Source organism: Leishmania mexicana, chromosome 27 (assembly GCF_000234665.1).
Source record: "Leishmania mexicana MHOM/GT/2001/U1103 complete genome, chromosome 27".
NCBI classification, from domain to species: domain Eukaryota; phylum Euglenozoa; class Kinetoplastea; order Trypanosomatida; family Trypanosomatidae; genus Leishmania; species Leishmania mexicana.
In genome coordinates this window covers 280,420-299,760 of record NC_018331.1, presented here as the reverse complement: position 1 = coordinate 299,760, position 19,341 = coordinate 280,420, and the positions used below count along the sequence as shown (strand labels likewise).

The 19,341-nt window shown below is 57.0% G+C and overlaps 6 protein-coding genes across 6 annotated transcripts; all 6 read right to left on the bottom strand.

Moving 5' to 3' along the window:
* Positions 1-894: 894 nt before the first annotated feature.
* On the bottom strand, positions 895-4,893 carry LMXM_27_0770 (conserved hypothetical protein; the record flags this gene model as incomplete). Its single annotated transcript, XM_003876602.1, has 1 exon — positions 895-4,893. One exon carries the CDS (start codon positions 4,891-4,893, stop codon positions 895-897), a length of 3,999 nt encoding a protein of 1,332 aa, XP_003876651.1.
* Positions 4,894-7,969: 3,076 nt separating this feature from the next.
* LMXM_27_0760 (putative small GTP-binding protein Rab1) lies at positions 7,970-8,572 on the bottom strand (the record flags this gene model as incomplete). The annotated part of the gene is made up of 1 exon (XM_003876601.1): positions 7,970-8,572. One exon carries the CDS (start codon positions 8,570-8,572, stop codon positions 7,970-7,972), a length of 603 nt encoding a protein of 200 aa, XP_003876650.1.
* A 1,969-nt stretch (positions 8,573-10,541) lies between these two features.
* On the bottom strand, positions 10,542-10,925 carry LMXM_27_0750 (conserved hypothetical protein; the record flags this gene model as incomplete). Its single annotated transcript, XM_003876600.1, has 1 exon — positions 10,542-10,925. The coding sequence occupies one exon, from the start codon at positions 10,923-10,925 to the stop codon at positions 10,542-10,544; it is 384 nt and encodes a 127-aa protein (XP_003876649.1).
* Positions 10,926-11,768: 843 nt separating this feature from the next.
* On the bottom strand, positions 11,769-12,101 carry LMXM_27_0745 (the record flags this gene model as incomplete). Its single annotated transcript, XM_003876599.1, has 1 exon — positions 11,769-12,101. One exon carries the CDS (start codon positions 12,099-12,101, stop codon positions 11,769-11,771), a length of 333 nt encoding a protein of 110 aa, XP_003876648.1.
* Positions 12,102-15,004: 2,903 nt separating this feature from the next.
* On the bottom strand, positions 15,005-15,610 carry LMXM_27_0740 (NADH-ubiquinone oxidoreductase 20 kDa subunit,mitochondrial precursor; the record flags this gene model as incomplete). Its single annotated transcript, XM_003876598.1, has 1 exon — positions 15,005-15,610. One exon carries the CDS (start codon positions 15,608-15,610, stop codon positions 15,005-15,007), a length of 606 nt encoding a protein of 201 aa, XP_003876647.1.
* Positions 15,611-18,275: 2,665 nt separating this feature from the next.
* On the bottom strand, positions 18,276-19,265 carry LMXM_27_0730 (putative reductase; the record flags this gene model as incomplete). The annotated part of the gene is made up of 1 exon (XM_003876597.1): positions 18,276-19,265. One exon carries the CDS (start codon positions 19,263-19,265, stop codon positions 18,276-18,278), a length of 990 nt encoding a protein of 329 aa, XP_003876646.1.
* Between the last annotated feature and the right edge of the window lie 76 nt (positions 19,266-19,341).

The following is a 19,341-nucleotide window of genomic DNA, read 5'->3' as shown; positions in this document are numbered from 1 at the left end:
GCGGCAGCAGCAGCAGCAGCAGCGGCGCCAGGAGCACTGTTCTTTGCGTTCCTTTTCCTCGGACTTGCACCACACTCGCAGAGCGAACAACAGCTAAAACAAGAGCGAGTCTAAAACAAAAAATGCGTGCCAGCAGCGGACACAACAGACATGCAAAGAGGCCCCCTGTGGTGGCCGCGGTACGGATGAGAGGCGTCGGTTGTGGTGGTGGGGAGAGTCATCCTTCTTACAGAGAACGCCACACAGGCAAAGCTCTATGGGTCTACGTACGTGGGTGTTTTCTCCGGTGTTTGCTCCGTCACCGGGTTAGAGACCACCCGATGTACCGACAGGCAGGGGGAAACGAATACGTTCATAACCGGAAACAACAACAACAAAAATGTGTTTAGAGGCATGTGGGAGAACGAAACGCGATGGGGGTGGGGCGCGGTTGGAGCGGAGAACCATGAAAGGATACGATAGAAGAGAACGCGTGTGAGGGGTACGATGCGGTGGAAAGGGCGCACGTGCCACACACCCAAAACACATGTACAAGAGGGGGTAGTTGCGAAGTGGGTGAGGAGATGTGAGTGGGGTGGGATGCGGAAGAAGGGTTGCGTGCGTGAGGGCAAGCAACAGCAACAAAAACAACAAACAGGCGAGTGACAACATGGAGGCAACGTGGACGCATAAAGAGGTTCAGAGGATCCGCGCATCCGTGCCCCTCATCCTTGACAACTGATTGTGGCACCCCGGCAGTGACCACAGCATGCCACGTCACCAGAAAAGTAAAAGGTGTGGGGACGAAGAGAGAAAGAGAGACGCGATTCAGTGAGCAGCATAAAGACCGACACCGAAATAAAAGCGAAAAAAAAACGAATACGAGCCCAGCGCTGGCACCATCGTTGCGTACAACTAACCGCCGATCCTGTACGGCACCCAGACAGACTGCTGCGCGTCTGCAAACAGGAGCGCGGTCGACACGCCGTCAAAGCTCATCCAGCACGCTGGTAGCACCGCTTCCCCCTCTCCCCTGCGAGACCGTAGAGTGTCGCCGTTTTTGTCTGGTGTGAACTCGCCCACGAGATGATGGGCACCCGTAAAGGTGAGTGTCTGATTCTCCGGGGTGTTGGACCACATATTTCGACTGCCCGACGCGGGGCGCAGCAAGGAGGACACGTGACGGAGAGTGCCTGCCTGCCCGTCCTCGCCATCGTAGTCGTTCCTTGTCTTGACGGGACTGACGGCGGCCTGCCTCATGTGCGCTTCAACCCCTACGCTCTCCGCGAGGTGAGACGTATATACAGTCCACGAAGCAACGCTGCTGCCGTGGAATGCCGCGCTGGTGCACATCATGAGCTCAAACTCGCCAGCCATCACGTCTGGGTCACCCTTGGTGCTACACCGCAGCCCCAGAACCCCCAAAAGGGTGCCGTCCGCAGCGTAGCACGTGAACCCGTGGTGCGGTAGCATCAGTGAAACACCCGTCCTCTCCAGCCGCGGGTGATTGCGATGAAACAGCGGCACCTGGTTGGACAGGAAGGCCAAGAATTCTGCACCCGGCGGGGCACGGATGGCATGCGCCACTCGCGCAGACGTCTTCACTGGTGGTTGCATGTAGCCATGCTCACCGGTGGAGAGGATGCAGAAGGTTAGAGAACGAAACACCGCCTCCACTGTTTCGCTGGGCAGCCATAGCCCGCAGACATGCAGTTCGCCGAGTCCCGCAGGCAGGGCATCCACAATCGGTGGCAACTTTGGCGTGATCCACGACGAGGTTGCCTGGATGCTCTGCTTCCTCGCCCCATGCTGAGAGACAGGGCTCAGCTTCACGAGCCGTGGTGAGCCTCCAAGGACGCTGCTTTGCGCGGTCAGCACCGACTGCCCGGACACCATTGTACTTCTAAAGGGATGCTCGACGCCGGCACTTGCCGGTGCGGACGCCACAAACTGCACCGCTGCAGCACCACAACACTCCTCTGACGAGACCGTCGCGCCACGTAACCTGCGGGCCTTCTTCCACCCGGAAGTGAGGGACTCTGACGCGGCGGGAGAGATGTTCTTCTCAGGAGCGGCCAGGGCGTGTGTGCCCCTCGCGGTGGTGTTGCCATCCACGGGTGGCTGGGTGGGGTTGCGCTCTGGCAGGTGCGCTTGGTCGCTGGTCCTCTCCCAGTCCGGCGATTTCGGGCTCTTGTGGTCAGCTCTGGCGTGCGTGTCTGGCTTCGGCGTATCAAGATCCGGTACATGTAGCTGAGGTGTGAGGACTACGCCACTGCTCCCTGTCTCTTCCACGGAGCGAAGCACCCACGGAGCACGGGAAGCACCAGGATTCTGTCGCGCCTCATCGGGTGTTTCGAGGGCGTCGACAACCTCCGCGGGGAAAACGGGGGAGTGGCGAGACAGCATCCTGTCCTTTGCGCTGCTCCACCGGCGTCGCCCAAGGGTCGGTGACTCCTCCTGCATGTTTTGCACTTGCGACACGGAGAGAGAGAGTGGCCTATGCGCCAGAAGGACCCTCACCTTCTCGTCTGCCTCCACAATCTCGTGCGTCGCTGATGGTAAGGCGATGTCTGTCACGCTTTGGCATGAGCGACGGTGCACTATGCTGCCCCGTTCCACGCGAGAATCCGCTAGGCTACCGCTCCCTACGCGACTTGGCAGAAGATTACTGGGGTGTCTCTGGTCCCCGGCGTGGATCCGAAAGAGCGAATCGGGCATCACAGTGCGCGGCAGCTTTGCCGGCAGCGTCGCTGCGCGCATACTTGTCAGAGCGAAGTAGCAGTCTCGATCCGTTGGTCGCAGATCCGAGTGGAACCAGAACACGAAGGAACCATCGTGCGGCGCCGTCCAATGACCTCCGTTTGGCAGGCTAAAGCGCTCGCCAGGTAGCACCCAGCCAAACCACTTCACGTCGTGGTGAGCCCCCGTGAAGCCGAGTGGCACGTTGCAGGAGACGCGGCCGCTCTTCTGCAGCGTTTCCGTGCAGCAGGAAGGCCATGGGAGGCCGCCGCTGAAATCGATCGTCAGCTTCACCAGAGGCAACTCCGAGCGGCGCAGCCCCTGGCTCGGGTACGGCACCAATACCTCCTTCACCGTGACGCGGTGGAAGACTTGACCCTTCGCGTTCCGCTCCGGCACCCGCTCGTACACGGCGAAGCCGCCGAACACCTGAAACAGCAGCGTAGCGTCCAGCAGCGGCGTGGCATCTCGGGCGATTCTGCTGCTAGCGGCGTTGATGCCGTCGTGGCAAGTTTGCAAAGCGAGTGCTGCTTGCTTGCGCCGCCGACGCTCATCGCTGGACCCGCAAAGGGGGTAAAGAAAGGTTATGTAGTGCAAGTCCTTGCCGTGCAGCTGCGGCAGCAGCTCCTCGCCAGACCACGACGGCGACGATAAGCCCGGAACATGATCGCCGTCCTTGGCGCACTGGGGCGTACTGCCACGGTGCTTTTTGCACAAGATGCACACTCCCTCCATGGTGTACCGCCGTGCGCCGGGGTTCAGGTTAATGTCGGTAGGGTTCGGCATCCGCAGCAGGTCGTACGAGCCTAGAGCGAACGGGAAGCGGCACACAGGGGTTGGCCGATGCAGATCCTGCAGCATGCGATCCATTGTGTTCAGCGACGGTCGCGTGAGCGGGTCAAGCGAGAGGAGCTGTGCGACCACGGTCACGATTATGCTACTGTAGCCGCGGTCCTCCAGCTCCCGCCGCAGGCGCTTCCAGAGAGAGTCTGGAGTGAGCGCCGGTGAGTTGAGCGGTGTCAACTCGCGCAGGGGAGGAAACAGGGAGCCACGGTCCGGCGGAGAGGTGGTGGCGGCATGACCTGTGCCGGAAAAGCCAGAGGCGAGGAGGTAGAGGACGACACCGAGAGTCCAGACATCTCGCTTTGCGGCCGCGCTGCCGTGCGTCGGGTATAGCCTCGGCGAGCAATCCTCAGGCGTGCGGTACAGCAGCTGCACCTCCTCGGAGACGATCAGGTGATTCGTCAGAGCTCTGATGCGGAACGGTGTCGGCACGCTCGTCCGACTGTTCTTGTCAACACGCGGCTCTGCTCGCCGCCACCTGAACGCGCCGGTGGCTAACGCAAATGTTAACCCCCTCCCCGCTTCGTCTGGGTCGGCTTCCTTCGCGATCTTTTTTTCCGCCTCCGAAGCTCGATACACAAGCACCTTCTCCAGAGTGACGGACAAAGAGAGGGCCGCATCCGTTTTGTCCGCTGTGCCGGTGGCCGTGCGCAGCGCGAGTGCGCCGGTGGTCACGTTATGCAGCAGCGCCAGGAGCGACGCCTCTGGCACGCAGTGACCAGAATGCGCAAATGTTGCCGCCCACTCTCGCAGGTTGTACGAGTAGCATGGCATCCAGGCCACGCCAAGGCACACGCGCACCTCCTTGTTCTTGTAAACGAACTCGTCAATGGACAAGATAGGCACGCAGAAGCTTGACGTATTTGCCGTGGTGCAAGCCTTCCGCGCAACTAGCTCCTCCATCAGCTCCGCGTACTGCGTTTCGGTGTGCACTGGCCACGGCGTCGCCGCGAGCTCCTCTGGGGTCACCAATGCATCCCACTTGTCGTGCAGCAGGCCGCCGTACACCAACGCAGTACGCCACAGATCCTCTCGCTTCGCAGCGGACAGTTTGCGGTGCTTCGCTGAATCGGTTCCGTCGGACTTGCACATGTCACGTTCTGGCGATGTACGCGACGACGGGTGCGCGGCGGGGGTGCGCACCTCGTAAAACGTCACGCCAATGAACGCTTTTGCCACCAAGCCATTACGCTGCAGTACGCTGCGGTGCGACGGGGGAGCGGTGCTAACGGTTGTCAAGTCGAGATGATCATTCTCGCATGGAAGAAAGAATACACTGCGGTCGGTGATCTTGTGCAAGCCCTCAAGAAGCGGCTTCGGCGATGTTACCATCGTTCGTCTTTCACAGTAAATTTTCGTGGTTCAAAAACGAATGATTACAGAGGTGCAGCACACAGGGAGCTGACGCGCCCCCGTCTTTACGGTTCGTTGTTCCGCTCACTGAACCTTTTCTTTTTTTCTGTGCTCGATGTTGAAGCCCTCAACGTTCGAGATCTGCGCGAGCACCACTGCGGTGTGGTGGAAAACGAAGAGCGAGAGAGGAAGACAGAGAGCGAGTGTGAGGGTGGTGCAGGAGAAAGTGGAGCTAACGCGAAGTATACGGCAACAGTAGTCACCGGAGAGAAACCGACATGACGACAGGTGAGAAGGGAGGAGGAGGAAGAGGAGGAGGGGGGAGTCTGATCGCTGCTTATGCACACGGACACATGTGCTCCTCCTCATTTCCGCTTGCTGCTTCGCCTTGACCAGCGCAGGGGCGACGCTTTCGCTATATGTAGGCTTTTTTTGTCAGCCTGCTTTCCTGAAGGAGGCCCATCAAGCACCAAAGACGGAAGGGAAGAACGGGGAGGGGAGGAGGAGGGCCCTCGGGGTAAGTGGTGGAAGGGCAGGAGATGAATACAAACACACACACACACAAAAAAAAAGAAGGCGTTGCGTACACATCACACTACAATGCTGCCACATCCCCTCCTTCGTTTACCTCAACGCTTCCTTTTCATTTTTTTTGCTTTTCTTTTTTCGTGTATTCCTACCGCTCACCACACACACGTCCAGCCACATACTCTCGTGAACATGATGGTCTGCTGCGTATCATGGCCACTGTCGACGCGAGTTTAACATCTCCGTTATCCAAACTCTGTTTTTTTTTCCTTTTTCGTTTCTTGGGAGAGTGGGGAGGAGGAGGAAGGGTTTGTTGTTGTCACGTCTGCACTGTTCTCTCGTCTGTTTCCTTATATATATATATATTGGTAACGGTGGCCGAACTCTCTCTACACTTTTTTTTCGCCGTGGTGGTGGGAGGAGGGAGACAATCCTAAGGGGAAGACGCATAGGCGCACACCGGCGAAGACATACAAGCAAAGGACGCGTGCGCCTACGGACGCGCACCCACCCACCCAGCCACACGCGCAGGCATTAGCATGTGCTGGTAGCGAGCAATAGAGACTGAGGTAAAACAACAAGAAAACCGAAAAGCACAGAAAAAGGGACGCCCAAGCGCACAGGGGTCGGGGAGGAGCGGAACAGAGACTCGACCCGCCAAGTAAAAGAACAAGCACTGAAGACAGATACACACACACACACAGACAGAGAGAGAGAGCGTCCAGAGGCAGGCAGAGAGTTTCGTGCAGGGCTTGTCACGTGCGATTGTTTTGTGCTTTTCTTTCCTTCTCGAAAGAGGAGCCGAAATAATAATAATAATAATAAAAACGCGCACGCACACGCGCACGCACACGCGCACGCACACGCATCAGTCACGAGACACGGAAGACGCAAACAGAAACAAGCTCCGCAAAACAAGAGAAAAAGGCGAAGACAGTGTGAGGACAAAGAAGGCAACGGCGAATCCCTCTTTCCCCCTTTTTTTCAAGTGGAACACACAACTTCATCCGCGGACGAACAACGATGAGGAAGACGTGCATGTGCCGGGAAGGGCTGTAAAGCTCGCGAGGTGGTGGACTCAGGAAGGGTGAGCGTCTGACACAGGAGCATGGCTGAATCTCGCCATTTCGCATGCACACGCAGAGTGACAAGAAGAGAGAGAGGGAGAGACACCTTCCGTTGTTTATAGCACCATCGCTGTGACCCTCTCCACCCTTCTTACCCCAACACCCCTCCCCGCCGCCCGAGCCGGTTCCCTTCCAGGGACACACCTGCCGACAATCCTGCTGAATACTTCCACACACCTCCTTTTTTTCCTCTCTCTTTGTATGTGGCAGAGAGTGGAAGTGGCGTTCTCTCTCTCCCGTGCGCACGCGATGCAACTAAATGGACAACCTGACGCACAGGCCATTCAGAGATATGTCACTCTCTTCACTACTCCTCAAACGCCAGAGCCCCAAAGCAAGCGTACCCACAGAGAGAGAGAGTAGAGGGGAGGAGAGGAGAGGAGAGGAGAGCGCCAAGGACGTGGAATCACAGTGAAGTAAGCAACAACAAAAAAGCACATCTTCCCAAGGCGCAGCATGAAAAGAAGAATAGGACGGCGTACAAAAAAAAAGATCATCGAAGAGAGGAGGACGCAGCAGCGGGCGGGGACGGGGGTAGAAGAGATCCAACCCTTGCGAGACTCTGTCGGACATCGGCACACACACGCATACACACAAACACACAGACACACAGACGGTCACAGATGTAGATGCTAGCACACTTGTTTCCACCGGACATCCATTCCACAGGCCCACCGCTTCCCGTCGTGAAACTGCTCCTTCATGCTTCTTCTCCTTTCCTCTTCTTTTGTGGTGTTTTCCAGGTGACACAGGACAGTTGGCATCTACAGGGAAGTCCCTTGCGTGGGTTTTCGTGAGTCGCTAGCGTACACAGCGCGTCACGAGAGTTGCATAAGAGAGGAGAAAACCATCAGTGCCACAAGTGGATATAAGACTGTTCAACGAAAAACACGTTAATGGTTTCCTTGTCTCTCTTCACAACGCTTGTCTCGAGTCTCCACAGCATTGTGTGCGTGCGTGTCCGCCTCTTCGCGTTTGGGCGTATCGGCGGGGGGGGTGTAGATTGACAGTCGCGCAAGCAGGAGATCACACCGATCGACGCATAGGTACCTAAAAGCAGCCTGCACGCACTTGTGGTGAGGTGGGGCGGAGGGGAAGGGTGGGGGACACACACACACACATACACAAGTGCGCCTCTCACCCAGCTGGGGACAACAGCCACCGACACATCACGGCACAGCTGAAGATCAGTGACGCGTTCATGCGTGCCTTTTCGATCACATGCAGTGTACCATTGGCGAAGTAACGTCACACACCTATTCTCGACGCCGTGCTCCTGTCCGGAGATCACAGAAGCGTTACCGTCCCTCGGGTCGAGAGAAGGCAGGAGTACTCCTAACCCTTCCCTCCACTCTGCGGCAGTCCTTCCCTTTGTGTATCACACCCGTTTCTCGAAACGCTTAGCAGCAGCTGTCGTCCTTCTTTGCTGTGGGGGGGTTCTGCAGGTTGGGGCGGGTCACAGATTTGGCCTCACCACTCACGGCCAGGCGCGCCTTGATTCCAGATGCCATTTGGATGAAGGCCTCCTCGACGTTTGTGGAGTTCTTGGCGCTCGTTTCAAGGAACGGGATGCCAAGAGAGTCGGCAAAGTCCTTCGCCATCTGCGTGTCCACGACCTTCTTTGTGACCAAATCGCATTTGTTGCCGACGAGGATCTTGTTGACGTTCTCGCTTGCATACTTTTCGATTTCGCTCAGCCACGTCTTGACGTTGTTGAAGCTCTCCATGTCGGTCGTGTCATACACTATAATGATGCCGTGGGCACCACGGTAGTAGCTACTCGTGATGGTGCGGAAGCGCTCCTGGCCGGCGGTATCCCAAATCTGCAGCTTGATTACCTTGCTTTCCAGGTTCAGCGTGCGAATCTTGAAGTCGACACCGATGGTGGAGATGTAGCTATCGGTGTAGCTGTCATCGGCGAAGCGGAGTAGCAGGCAGGACTTACCGACACCGCTGTCGCCGATCAGCAGCAGCTTGAAGAGGTAGTCGTACTCAGCGGTCATCTTTGCGTGGAAGGGGGACGAGACGGTTGAAAAGAAAAAAAAGAGCCGGAGGAGGTGCGTGGACGGAAATAGTCTGGATGTGGGCAAAGGAAGAGAGAGGACGCGAGAACGCAATGGGGTAAGTGCTGAGCCGCTCAGCCACACTTGACAGAGAATGTGTGGCAGATAGGCGGACGTGTGAAGTACGGAGCAGGGAGATGGTAAGAGAGACGAGTTGGCACAATGACGCAGAAGCAAGGCTATCGTGAGGACGCAAAAAAAAAAATAAGGAAAAATAACAAGAGAGTGTGATTTCTAGAAGGGGTATGCGAAATTCTTGGCGGCGCATAGGGGATGGTCGAGATGGAACGGGGACGGTGAGAGAGGAGACGGGTAGGATGAAAAGCGAAAAAGAAAGACAGAGGAGAGGTGACACCGCCCGCGACGCGGGTCGACGCTAGCAGACATGACACACAAAGGTCATAAAAGAAGGCGGCGGAGAGAGAGAGACAGCCGCCAACAACCCGTGGATCGTTGTCATGAATGACGTGCGCGAATCGCGCAAGAACGACACCGCGGGAGAGACTTCCCTTTTTTTCGTTTGAAAATCACAATAACCTTTTTCACGAACAGGACCGGCCATGTCTGCCGCAATCATCTGCAGACACAGATACATACAGATATATATATATGTGTGTATTTGCATAGATGTATAGATATAGGAGTACCTGCGCATTCGCGCGCACATGCCGAGAAGCAAGGCATGAACAAGGCTTCAAACCTCTGCCTGCCACGCAGTCGACTCCCGTCACAACGAAAACAAATAATTAACGAGGTGGGAAGGAAACAAATAGGAAGAAGAAAGAAAACAGTCATCGAGGGCGCCTCTTTGGACCGTGAGAGAAGAGTGGGGGTATCCGCAGCCGATGACTGATGTTCAGGCGCGCGGACATGGGCGGAAAAGCCTGCGGGCGCGCGCGAGAGCGACAATGCAGGGTTCCGCAAAGCGAATCTGTCCGTTTTGGTGGTTGTGTTGACAGCGCCTGCATCAGGCTTTCTTCCTTTTTCGCGCGTCGTAGCGTGTTGGTGTTGCTGGTGATGTCAGACGAGGAACAAACACGCGCGGGAGAGAAGGAGGAAGATGGAGAAGGGATGCCCATCAGCGCCTCTTCGTCGATGGTGCCCGTGAAAGATAATAAGGGAAGCGTGCAGGAGGAGCGGCAGCGAGCAGTGGCACGTAGCTTGTGATGAAGGAGCGAGCGCACGTGATACGAGCAAGGGAAAGGCTTGAGAAAGAGAAAGGTGGTGAGAGGCCCGCTTCGGTTGCAACAAGAAAAGGAAGAAAAAGAGATGAACACGCGGCACACATAAAGCAAGCAGGCGGCGCCGTTATAAGAAAAAAAAAACGGGCATGTCGTGAGCAGTACTACATGCGCACGGAGTAACGGCATCGCTCTCACCCTTGCTTTCTCTCTCTCAAGCATCACTTTGCTGTATCTACAGAGGGCTATCTTCTTCGTGCTAGGTCACAATCAGCGTCCCCCCTCGACTACGCCTACAATGGTCATGTATCGCCTCACCACGCTCGTGAATCGAGCTCTGCCAATATGCCGTCCTATAAAAGAGGAGATATCACCATACCCAAACTCTCTTCCCCTACATCTACCATCTCTGCTCCTGCCCGGACCAGCCTCCTCCGCTAATGCACATACATATGTCCTGGCGGTTGGTTAGCTTGATTTGCGGGGAGCGCAGCTCCACATGCGATCCTTTTCGCTCTTGAAGATGTGTATGAGGAGCAGCGGAGGCGAGTGGGTCTCAGGGTGTGCGTACGTCACTTGCTGAGCGCATATCGTTGGTCTTCATACTCTCTCTTTTTTTTCGCGCACCGGTCGACCGGCGTGCAAGACAGCGCACCTCTGCCTCCCCATGTTTGCGCGCATGTGTGACAGATGTCGACCCTTTTGAGGTTTGGTGCGTTGACTGGTTGTCAAAGGCTTGAAGTGAGGTTGACGAAGTCAACCACTGTCGCAGGGCGCTCCGCCATGCTCATTAGGTAGGTCATGAGATCCATATGAGCCGGGTGGGTCTTGTACATTTTGAGGTACTGCCCATTCTGGTGGCGACTGAAGAGGGCGTGCGTGTTGCCCTGTGCGGAGTAGGCGTTGCTCCCGGAGACATTCATGTTTTCGCCAAAGTGAAGCTCGATGAGGCCCGGCACGGTCGTGCGTACCCTCTTGAGCAGTTCACGCAGCTTCTCGACTTGCAGTGGGCCTTTCAGCCTCAGATGCGCGCAGTGGCAGACGGAGTTCACCTGCGGGTTCAGCGATGTATGGTGAGCCTCTTCCTTCGCATTGGACGGGCTGAGCTCCATGGCGTTGGCCTAATGCACTCCGCGACAGACGACACAGTCCCACGAGTGAAGGTGCTGCCCCTTCCCCTCTCTCTGCCTTTGTGAATAAGTGGCTCTTATATTGTATGAGTCACGTGCGCGTGTGTCTGTTAAGTCTCTGTCGTGGTTACTGCTGCGATGCTGTCTGTGATTAGGCAGCCCGTCAACGAAGGGCGCAAGACAGCGAAACACAGACGATGTGAGGAGGTTGAGGTGGAACTGTCGAGCTGACAGCACGACGCACGAGGAGGGGGTGGGGAAGGAGCCAAGCGAGATGGCACGGACACAAAGCGGGCCACAAGCAAGGCCCATGTGGACTACTGTACCGGCAGCGGCTGTGTGTGTGGGGGGGGGGGGGCGGACGGTTATGACCACATGCACACGAAGTGGAAATAGCTTGTACGCCATGTGCCACGACGGTAGGGCGGCACACGTCTTTGAGAGACAGGCAAGCACACCGATGCAGATGCACATCTTCGTCGGCTGCACGCGAGGAGTCATGGGTGCTCTGAGATGCGGCACATCTTCGTTCTTTTCCGTTTCCAAAAAAAAAACCGCACTGCATGCTACAGCAACTGCCTTTTGGTGCTGAATGTTCGCCGCCCGTCACGTAATGACTACTAAGCAAATTGGTCCTCAGTGTAGACGCTGTTTTATGCACCTGCGCACACACACAAAAAAAAGCACAAAGGGACGCGTATCATGGCGCATCTGCTCTCGGATATCGAGACTTGCTGACACGTGGCGACGCGTAGTACGAGGTATGACATCCAAATGAATAGAATGTCCTGTATCATTTTCTTTTTTTTCGCTTCACCACTGCTTTCACAGGTTGGGGTGAATATCGAGCTCCATACGGAGAGGCGGCGCCGTGACACACTTGAGGAGGCGCACCTGCAGCGCCTTGTGCGCTGGATGCTCAGCGTAGGTGCGCAGCGCGCTCGCGCTCGCATGACTCGATATCAATGCGTGTGTGTAGCCTTGCGAGTGATCCTGGTAGCCTGGCCAGGGGTTGCTATTCTTGGGACGTATGCTAAAATCGACAAGGCCGGGGATTTTGGCCTGGTGCAGTGATTCGATGGCTTCCTCGAGCGAGCTTCCAGGGAACTCCTTCGCAAACTTCTTTGCGTCGGTCTTGAAGAGGACAACGTGAAGCATGGTATCGCCTCAGCTTGCGTGCGTAGGAGCGCGAGACGACAGGGAACAGCACAGAAGGTCCTCACGAGAGAGAGATGCGTGCCGACTGCGACCAAGTGCGTGTTGGCATGTCCTGGCTGATAGGGGTCTGTGAGGAAAAAAAGAAAACAACGTTGCGGTGGAGTCAAACGGCGATGGCACGTGGGCGAGCAGTGAGTCTATGTGAGGAGAAGAGGGATGTCGTGGAGGGGGAGAGAGGGAGGGGGTGAAGAAAGAGTGGTGGACAGGCATCCAGGCAGTCCTCCCATGCACACGCAAAGAGAACGAGATGCGAGGCACACAGGCCCCTAAGAGATGTGAGGAGGTGCGGGGCAGATCCACCAAGGAGCTGATGGAGGAGAAGGGAGTGTGATGAAAAGACGGCAGCACGTTGCAGTCCTGCAACCATTCCCCCCCCCACACACACACATTTTTTTCTTGCCTCTCTTGTTCTCCGCTTTTTTCCTTTTTTTTGTTTTCCGACTTTCACGCTCTGGGCAGCGGTTTCATGTGCACAAGTGTGCGCCCACTTCATCACAGCCTTTCGCGCGTGCGTGTGTGTGTGGGTGGGTGTGCTCGCCTGGGCACGTGCGCCTGTTGCCGTACGTGGGCAAAAAAAAGTGCTCCTCTGCAGGAGTAGCAGTAACGGCAGACAGACAGAGAGACACCGTGTATCGGATGAGGGACACACCAGGACACAACACAAGCGAAGGCTAGCATGGTGCCGTATCAGCAGAAGGGAAGCCATAACGAGAGGAGGGGGAGGGCACGAGTAAGTCATCGAGAACACACACGAAGAAAAGAGGGCCCGCTGAATGACCGGCAAGAGGAGGGGGGCACACACCATTGTAACAATCACGGTACACACCACGACAACAGGAAGATGCCGCAGACGCGACGCTGCACACAAGCCCTCGGCACTTGTCAATGGCTTCATCGAAAACGCAAAACACAAACAGCGGAAGGAATCCGAAGGGAGACTGCACGAACAGGGCAGTCCACAGACCCAAGAGGTGTTTTTGTGTGCGCCTGCTCGGCGTATATCATCAGGCGTACACCATCGGGGGTAGGAGTGAGGACATCAACCCAGAGACGACGACGCAAGCGCACAGCGCTCACATCGTCACCACTGGGGTACGCATGCATGCATTTGGTCCCCCTGCTCTCTCTACCCCCCTCCCACCCCCAATCTTCTCGAAAGCCTGACGTCAACCCTGTGCTTGCGTGTCCGTTGGGCATCTTTGTCCCAGTAACGGAAATCCTATTATCCAGGCCACGACCAACTGCAATGTCCATGCGCCATGGCGCTACTTCGTAAACGGGGCCACACGTGCCTACAACGCACCATGACGTTGGTGCTCGTCATACACGTGAGGTGTCTCTTGCATCTCGTGGCGCGTCACCAGTGCATGCGTGTATCCGTGGACACTGTCCGCGTACCCGCTCCATGGGGCGGTGTCTTCTGTGCTGAATGTAAACACGTTGCGGCGCTGCACCGTGGGGAACGGTATCGGCGCCCTCATCTACGGCGCTGCCTAGGTATTCCACAATCACCTGTTCCGGGGTACGCTCGACGAGAACAACATTCACCATGTCCGATGGCATCGCAACGGAGATGAAAGCATGGTGTGTAGTTCCCTATGTTCTGCGGTGGCGGTGCACGTGCAGCAGATAATCGAGGGAGAGGAGGACATATGTAGGTGTGTCCGTGTGTTGGTGTGTAGATGCGCGGAGTTCAGTCAAGCATCTGAAGAGGCAATGATAATCTCCAGAGGTACACCCAGAGGAAACCGGTGAGAGAGGCTATTCGTCTGCAACGACGTGAAGACGACGAAGGTCATCGAGGTGCGCATGCGAGTAAAGGCGGCGGCGTGCGGTGCATCCCGAATGGATTTACTTCTGGATCCTCCGAAGTACACAGACAGACAGACACACGCAGGAGAAGCAAAAAGTCGGATTATGGTCTGTGCGTTTCACAGCAGAAGCCTTCGCAGCGCCACAGCTACAGTGCATGCCCGCATCGAGAGAGCGTGCACGGTTTTCCGCGCGTCTGGTCGCGAGAGAGCGCATGTCTTGCTTCGAGTTTCTGATTTCGCTCTCCGTCAGAGCACGGCGACAACGATAGACTATACACGTGCTAACGCTACCTAATGCACTACAGAGCATACAAAACGTGCAGAGGGAAAACAGAGAAAAGATTCGTGCACGTGTTGGTGTGGGTGTGTGGCTGATGGAAGGGGGGAGGAAAAGGGAAGGGGGAGGCTGGTCGTGCACCAGCCTACCGCTTCAGTGCACACGTCCAGAGGACGCACGGAAAAGGATGAGACCTAGAGCACAAACAAAAGCAAAGTAAAACAAAGATGGCACGGCACACGCAAGCACGTACGCACGCCGAGACGACCCGCAACCGAGCGAACGAGGGCGCCGGGTCCAAACATGCAGGCCTACCTCTATGTACGCCCCCATACACATGCGAAGATCTACATCGAAGTATCGACACACGGCACACCCACACACGAGCGAAAAAAAAGGCAGCGAGCGATGTTGACGAGCAATCCGCTACTAAAGGGACGCAGAGAAAAGTCCAAGGCAGCCCATGGACATGAGGGCATGAGCTCGAGGGTTGGACGAGGAAAATGGACGCGCCACACATGCAAGCGAGGGAGTCCCCGCGATATCAAGACACACTCTCGGCACCGCACACACCTTCGAGTATGCAGTAAGCGCCAGCCCTTCCCACTCCGGTCATGGGACTTTCATGTCTGCACGCCTGCCTCCGTTGCCTCCCCGTTTCCCCATCATGTTCTTCAGTGCGTCACCTCCGCCCCTTCTCGTGTGGGTGTCGCTCGCGCTCGCCCTCTGTGTGCGTCCCTCCTCTGTCATGCTTACCGCACCGAGTATTTTTGAATCTCGTGCCAGCGGATCTTCTTCTGCAGGTTGTGCAGACAAAATACGAGGCTCTCGGCCGACGGCGGGCAGCCAGGAATCCAGAAGTCGACCGGGATCGCCCGCTCGCAGCCGCGGAGTACGGCGTAGGAGAAGTGGTAGTAGCCACCGCCGTTGGCACAGCTACCCATCGAAATCACCCACTTTGGGTTCACCATCTGAACGTAGATGTTGCGCAGCAGCGGTGCCATCTTGTTGGTCACGGTGCCGGAGACGATAATGATCTCCGCCTGACGAGGCGAGGGACGCGGCACAATACCAAATCGGTCTAAGTCGTAGCGCGACGAGTAGGAGTGCATCATCTCCACGGCGCAGCAGGCAAGACCAAAGGTTAGCGGCCACGGCGAGTAGGCCACGACCCACTCTGTCAAGTCGTGCAACGTCATTTGCGCGTACTGCAAGGCGTTGTTGGGCTTGCTTGTGCCGAGCTTGTGCGCCAGCGTTGTTTTCTTGCCCTTCTTGAGATCAAGGCGGTGGGACCACTCAGGACTACCGCGCGAGATCATCGCGCGGCCAGTGAAAGAGGCACGTGTGAAGCGCAACATTGTGAGCGCTGGAAAGGCAAAAGTGGCGCCGGGCACACTGAGGACGTTACGACGGAGGCGCTGGCACCTGGGAAATGGCCCCAAGTGCCTACAGGCGGACGGCAGAGAGTGGAGTGTGGAGTTTCGCCTAATCGGAATGCGGTGACTCGCCCTGCGCACAATCCACCTGATAATTTGCGTGTGTGCTTATGCGGCGGCTAGTCGAAAAGCGTGTGTGAGGGGGGAGGGGGGCAGGATGGGAGGGGGACGAGAGAGAAGGGATAGCGGACGAAGAGGCGCGGGTGGTGCCTTCACTCTCTGTTGACGTGGCGCACTGGCTCGGTCACAATCGAGCTACTTTTACCTTTCCTACGCGAAGGCCAAGTCCGCACCGCAGTCAGTGAGCACGACCTCTGCACTGGGTGCGGGCTGTTCGCTGAGTGTGTTGCTGGTGCGCCGCCGTTTCGCAGTCTAATCGACTTTTCCGCCACCCCCTCCCGCCGTCCTGTCATACACTACGGCAGAAGACCTAAAGTGATATCGTGGGCCAGAAAGACACAGCTCACTAGTGTTTTGTACGGTCGCGAAGGAACAGCCTTACCTCGCACCCAAGTGTATGCACGTTCACGTCTGCGCGTTTGCAACGCACGCATGAATGTGTGTGTGTGAGTGTGTGTATATCGTGCCCCTCGCGAGCACGACATCAGAGAGAGAATGGGAGGGAGGAGGGAGAAGCAGTTAACTTATCGAGTTGGGGGAGGGGGTTCCATCCCCATTTTCCTGACCTGTCATGGGCAATGCCACCAAACCTGTCCGACTAGGCAAGGTGGAGAATGATTCGTGGTTGGCGCCGCGGGACCCTGTGCCATCGACTCGCCGCTTTCCACGCGAGCAGCAGCAGACAACGCACCAGTGGTTTTTTGAGCTGCGGCATATCCGGAGCATGTCGGTTTTCGTTTCACCGCTCTCGCCCGGTGGAGGAGAGCTGGTGTGCCATTCGCTCTGAGCGCTGTGTCCATTAGCGTGAGCCCGCCATGAAGCTCGCCAAGCCCCCTGAAGATGCTGATGATGGTGCAGCCAGCGCACGTGTACTTTGCCTGCATCGACGCTTCCATCGCATGAGCGAACAACACTGCTGTATGCTCCTTCGGCGGAGGATTGCTGGCACTCGCGAACGTGGCTACGCGGCACCACAGGCTGCGCATCTGCCACCACGTAGAGGTGCCCACAAAATCCCTTGCATGAGCTGCCCGACACTCCCTCCCTCTCGAACCTCCGCCAACACCATCTTCGGCTGTGTTGCGCGCGTGACTAACGGCCGTGACAGTAGCCGCAGCAACACATGCCCGCTTCACAGGGCGGCAGAGGCTCCGTGACGTTCGTAAACTCAGTGCCACGTACGGTGATCTCGGCTCGCACGTCCCCCAAGATGGGGCGGAATTACCAAACGGACCCGACGTCACTGGCCCGCGTCTTGTACGCCGACGAGGAGACCCTGATGAAAATCCTCACGTTGTCTTCGGTGTGCTGGAGCTCGAGTCCGTGGCTCGTGGAGGGCGATGTGGGGACTGGGACTCCCCGGTCACCTTCAACTCGCTCCAAGACAAGGTGGCCGCTCCCTTCACGCGTCTTCTCCTCCTGCCAGGTAGAGGAGCTTTTCGAAGCGCCGCTTGCAGGCGCCTGCTGTGCTCGCCTTCTTCGTGCTGCGTCATGCACGCGTGGGGGGGAGGGGGGCGATCTCCTTCACTTCGCAAGTGTTGAATGATGGCCGCGTTGGGGGTGCAGCACCGTGACCCATCGGAGTCTTCAAAATGAGACTGCCGTGATGCCGTCCTGCTTGAAGGGCATCTAGTCCTCATCAAACTCGGCGAGCGGCAACATGAAGGCGGCTTCATTCAGGATGACGAGTCCACGCGTAGGTCGGATGCGTGCATATTCGCATCAAGACAGTACCGGGACCGGTCCGGCATGTGTGTGAGGGGGTCACGCCAACGTGGCTTACACGATGGGGGGAGGGGCCCATTCGAGAATATGGGGGCACATCGTCTATGCTTACCTCTCTACCTTTTTTCAGCGCACCGGGGAAGTGATCTCACTGATGGGCTGCCGAAGAGGAGAAGGCAGCGTAGAAAAGCGAGGTGCGACACCCCACCCCCTCCACCTTCTTAGGCGTGTGCCTGCAAGGCTGTACCGCTGTAGCGGTGTATTACTGAAGCCAAGATGAGGGAGACAGGCAAAGACAGGGCTGTCAAGGAGTTGCGTACGGTGAAACGCGAGAGCGCACGTCGAACCCTGCGCATCACCTCCCTCCCTGCCTCCTTCCCAGTCACCTAGTCTGATGGCGCGACGCTGGCCAGTCGTCGCCTTCTCACAGTTTCGTTGGTGTCGTCGTACGCGTTGGCAACGCAAGGAGCGGGGAACTACAAGGGAGATAGGCGACCGTTTTCTCGGGGAGAAAGAGGAGGCATATGGGCCCCCTCTAGCGGCCCGCGTGCACGACGATCCCTTCGGGGATGTCGTGTGGAAGTGCGAAGCGTGCGCGTGCAGGGGTTCTAGGCTTTTCGTTGAACCTGCCGTGAACACACGCAAGCAGCGATTTGAGCAGACAACGCAACCCCTGGCGAGGCGTCAACGGACGTTGCACCCGCGTAACGTCTGCCCTACCAGTACCACTCGTGCGCCCCTCTTAGAAGCGATACACGTCTGTGTTATCGTAGCCGAGTTCCTTGAGAAGGCCGCCGAGACTGACAAGATTGTTGATGTCGGTTGCCATGGGCTGGATGTTCAGGCTACCCGACATGGAGGACATCGTTGACATCGGAGTGCCGGCCACGTGCGACAGCAGCGGGTCTGGCCCACATAGCATGATAATCTTGCTCTTCTCCTCCGGCCCCGGCATGCTGCGGCGGATCATGTCAGTCGTCACGTATCCCAAGAAGTGGTTTTCCTGCTCTACCCACTTGTCCTTGTCAACGGCGAGGTCGATCGTGTAGAACATGCGGAAGCGATCCGGGTAGCGCCTCGCAAGATCATCGAAGACGCCACCGAGGAGGATGTGCCGCTCGGTGCGGTTGCAGAACAGGAAGGACAGCTTCGTCCTGTCCACCTCCTCGCCATTCACTGGCTCTGTCAAGGCGTGTCGAATGATCTGCAGAAATGGAGTGAAGCCGGTGCCACCGCCGATCATGCCCACGTGTTTCCATCGGTTCGGACGGTATTGGATTTTGAAGGCGACACTACGAAAGAGCAGCGTGTCACCAACATGCATGCCAAACAGGTGATTTGTCATGAGACCATCCTTCTTGCGTTTTACAATTAGGTCGAAGTAGCCCGGTGTGTGGTTTGCCGTCACAGGCGTGTAGAAGCGTTGGCACTGGTCCTTCGGCTGCACGCCGTACTTGTAGCACGCCTGCAGTGTCGAGCAGGGCCTCAAGTTAAACTCATCCTCGCTATTATGTAAGAGAAAGCGGAAGAGGGCTACGTCAGCGGTGATAGGGATGATCTCGCCAAGCTGGTACGGTTCATAGCGCTGACTGAAGACCCGATCTTTGCGTTTTGGATTGTGGAATGTGAGCGCGTTATGAATGCCGCGATAGCACTCTGCATCCTGGCCCGAAGACCGCCGCCACACCCACGCTCCCACTGCACCCGCCACGCACGAGACAGCAAAGCGCATCGCTTATTAACTCTTTTTGCCGTTCACGTTTTTCACGATGGCGTGTGCCAGCAGCCGCGGATGTATTGCTCGCTTG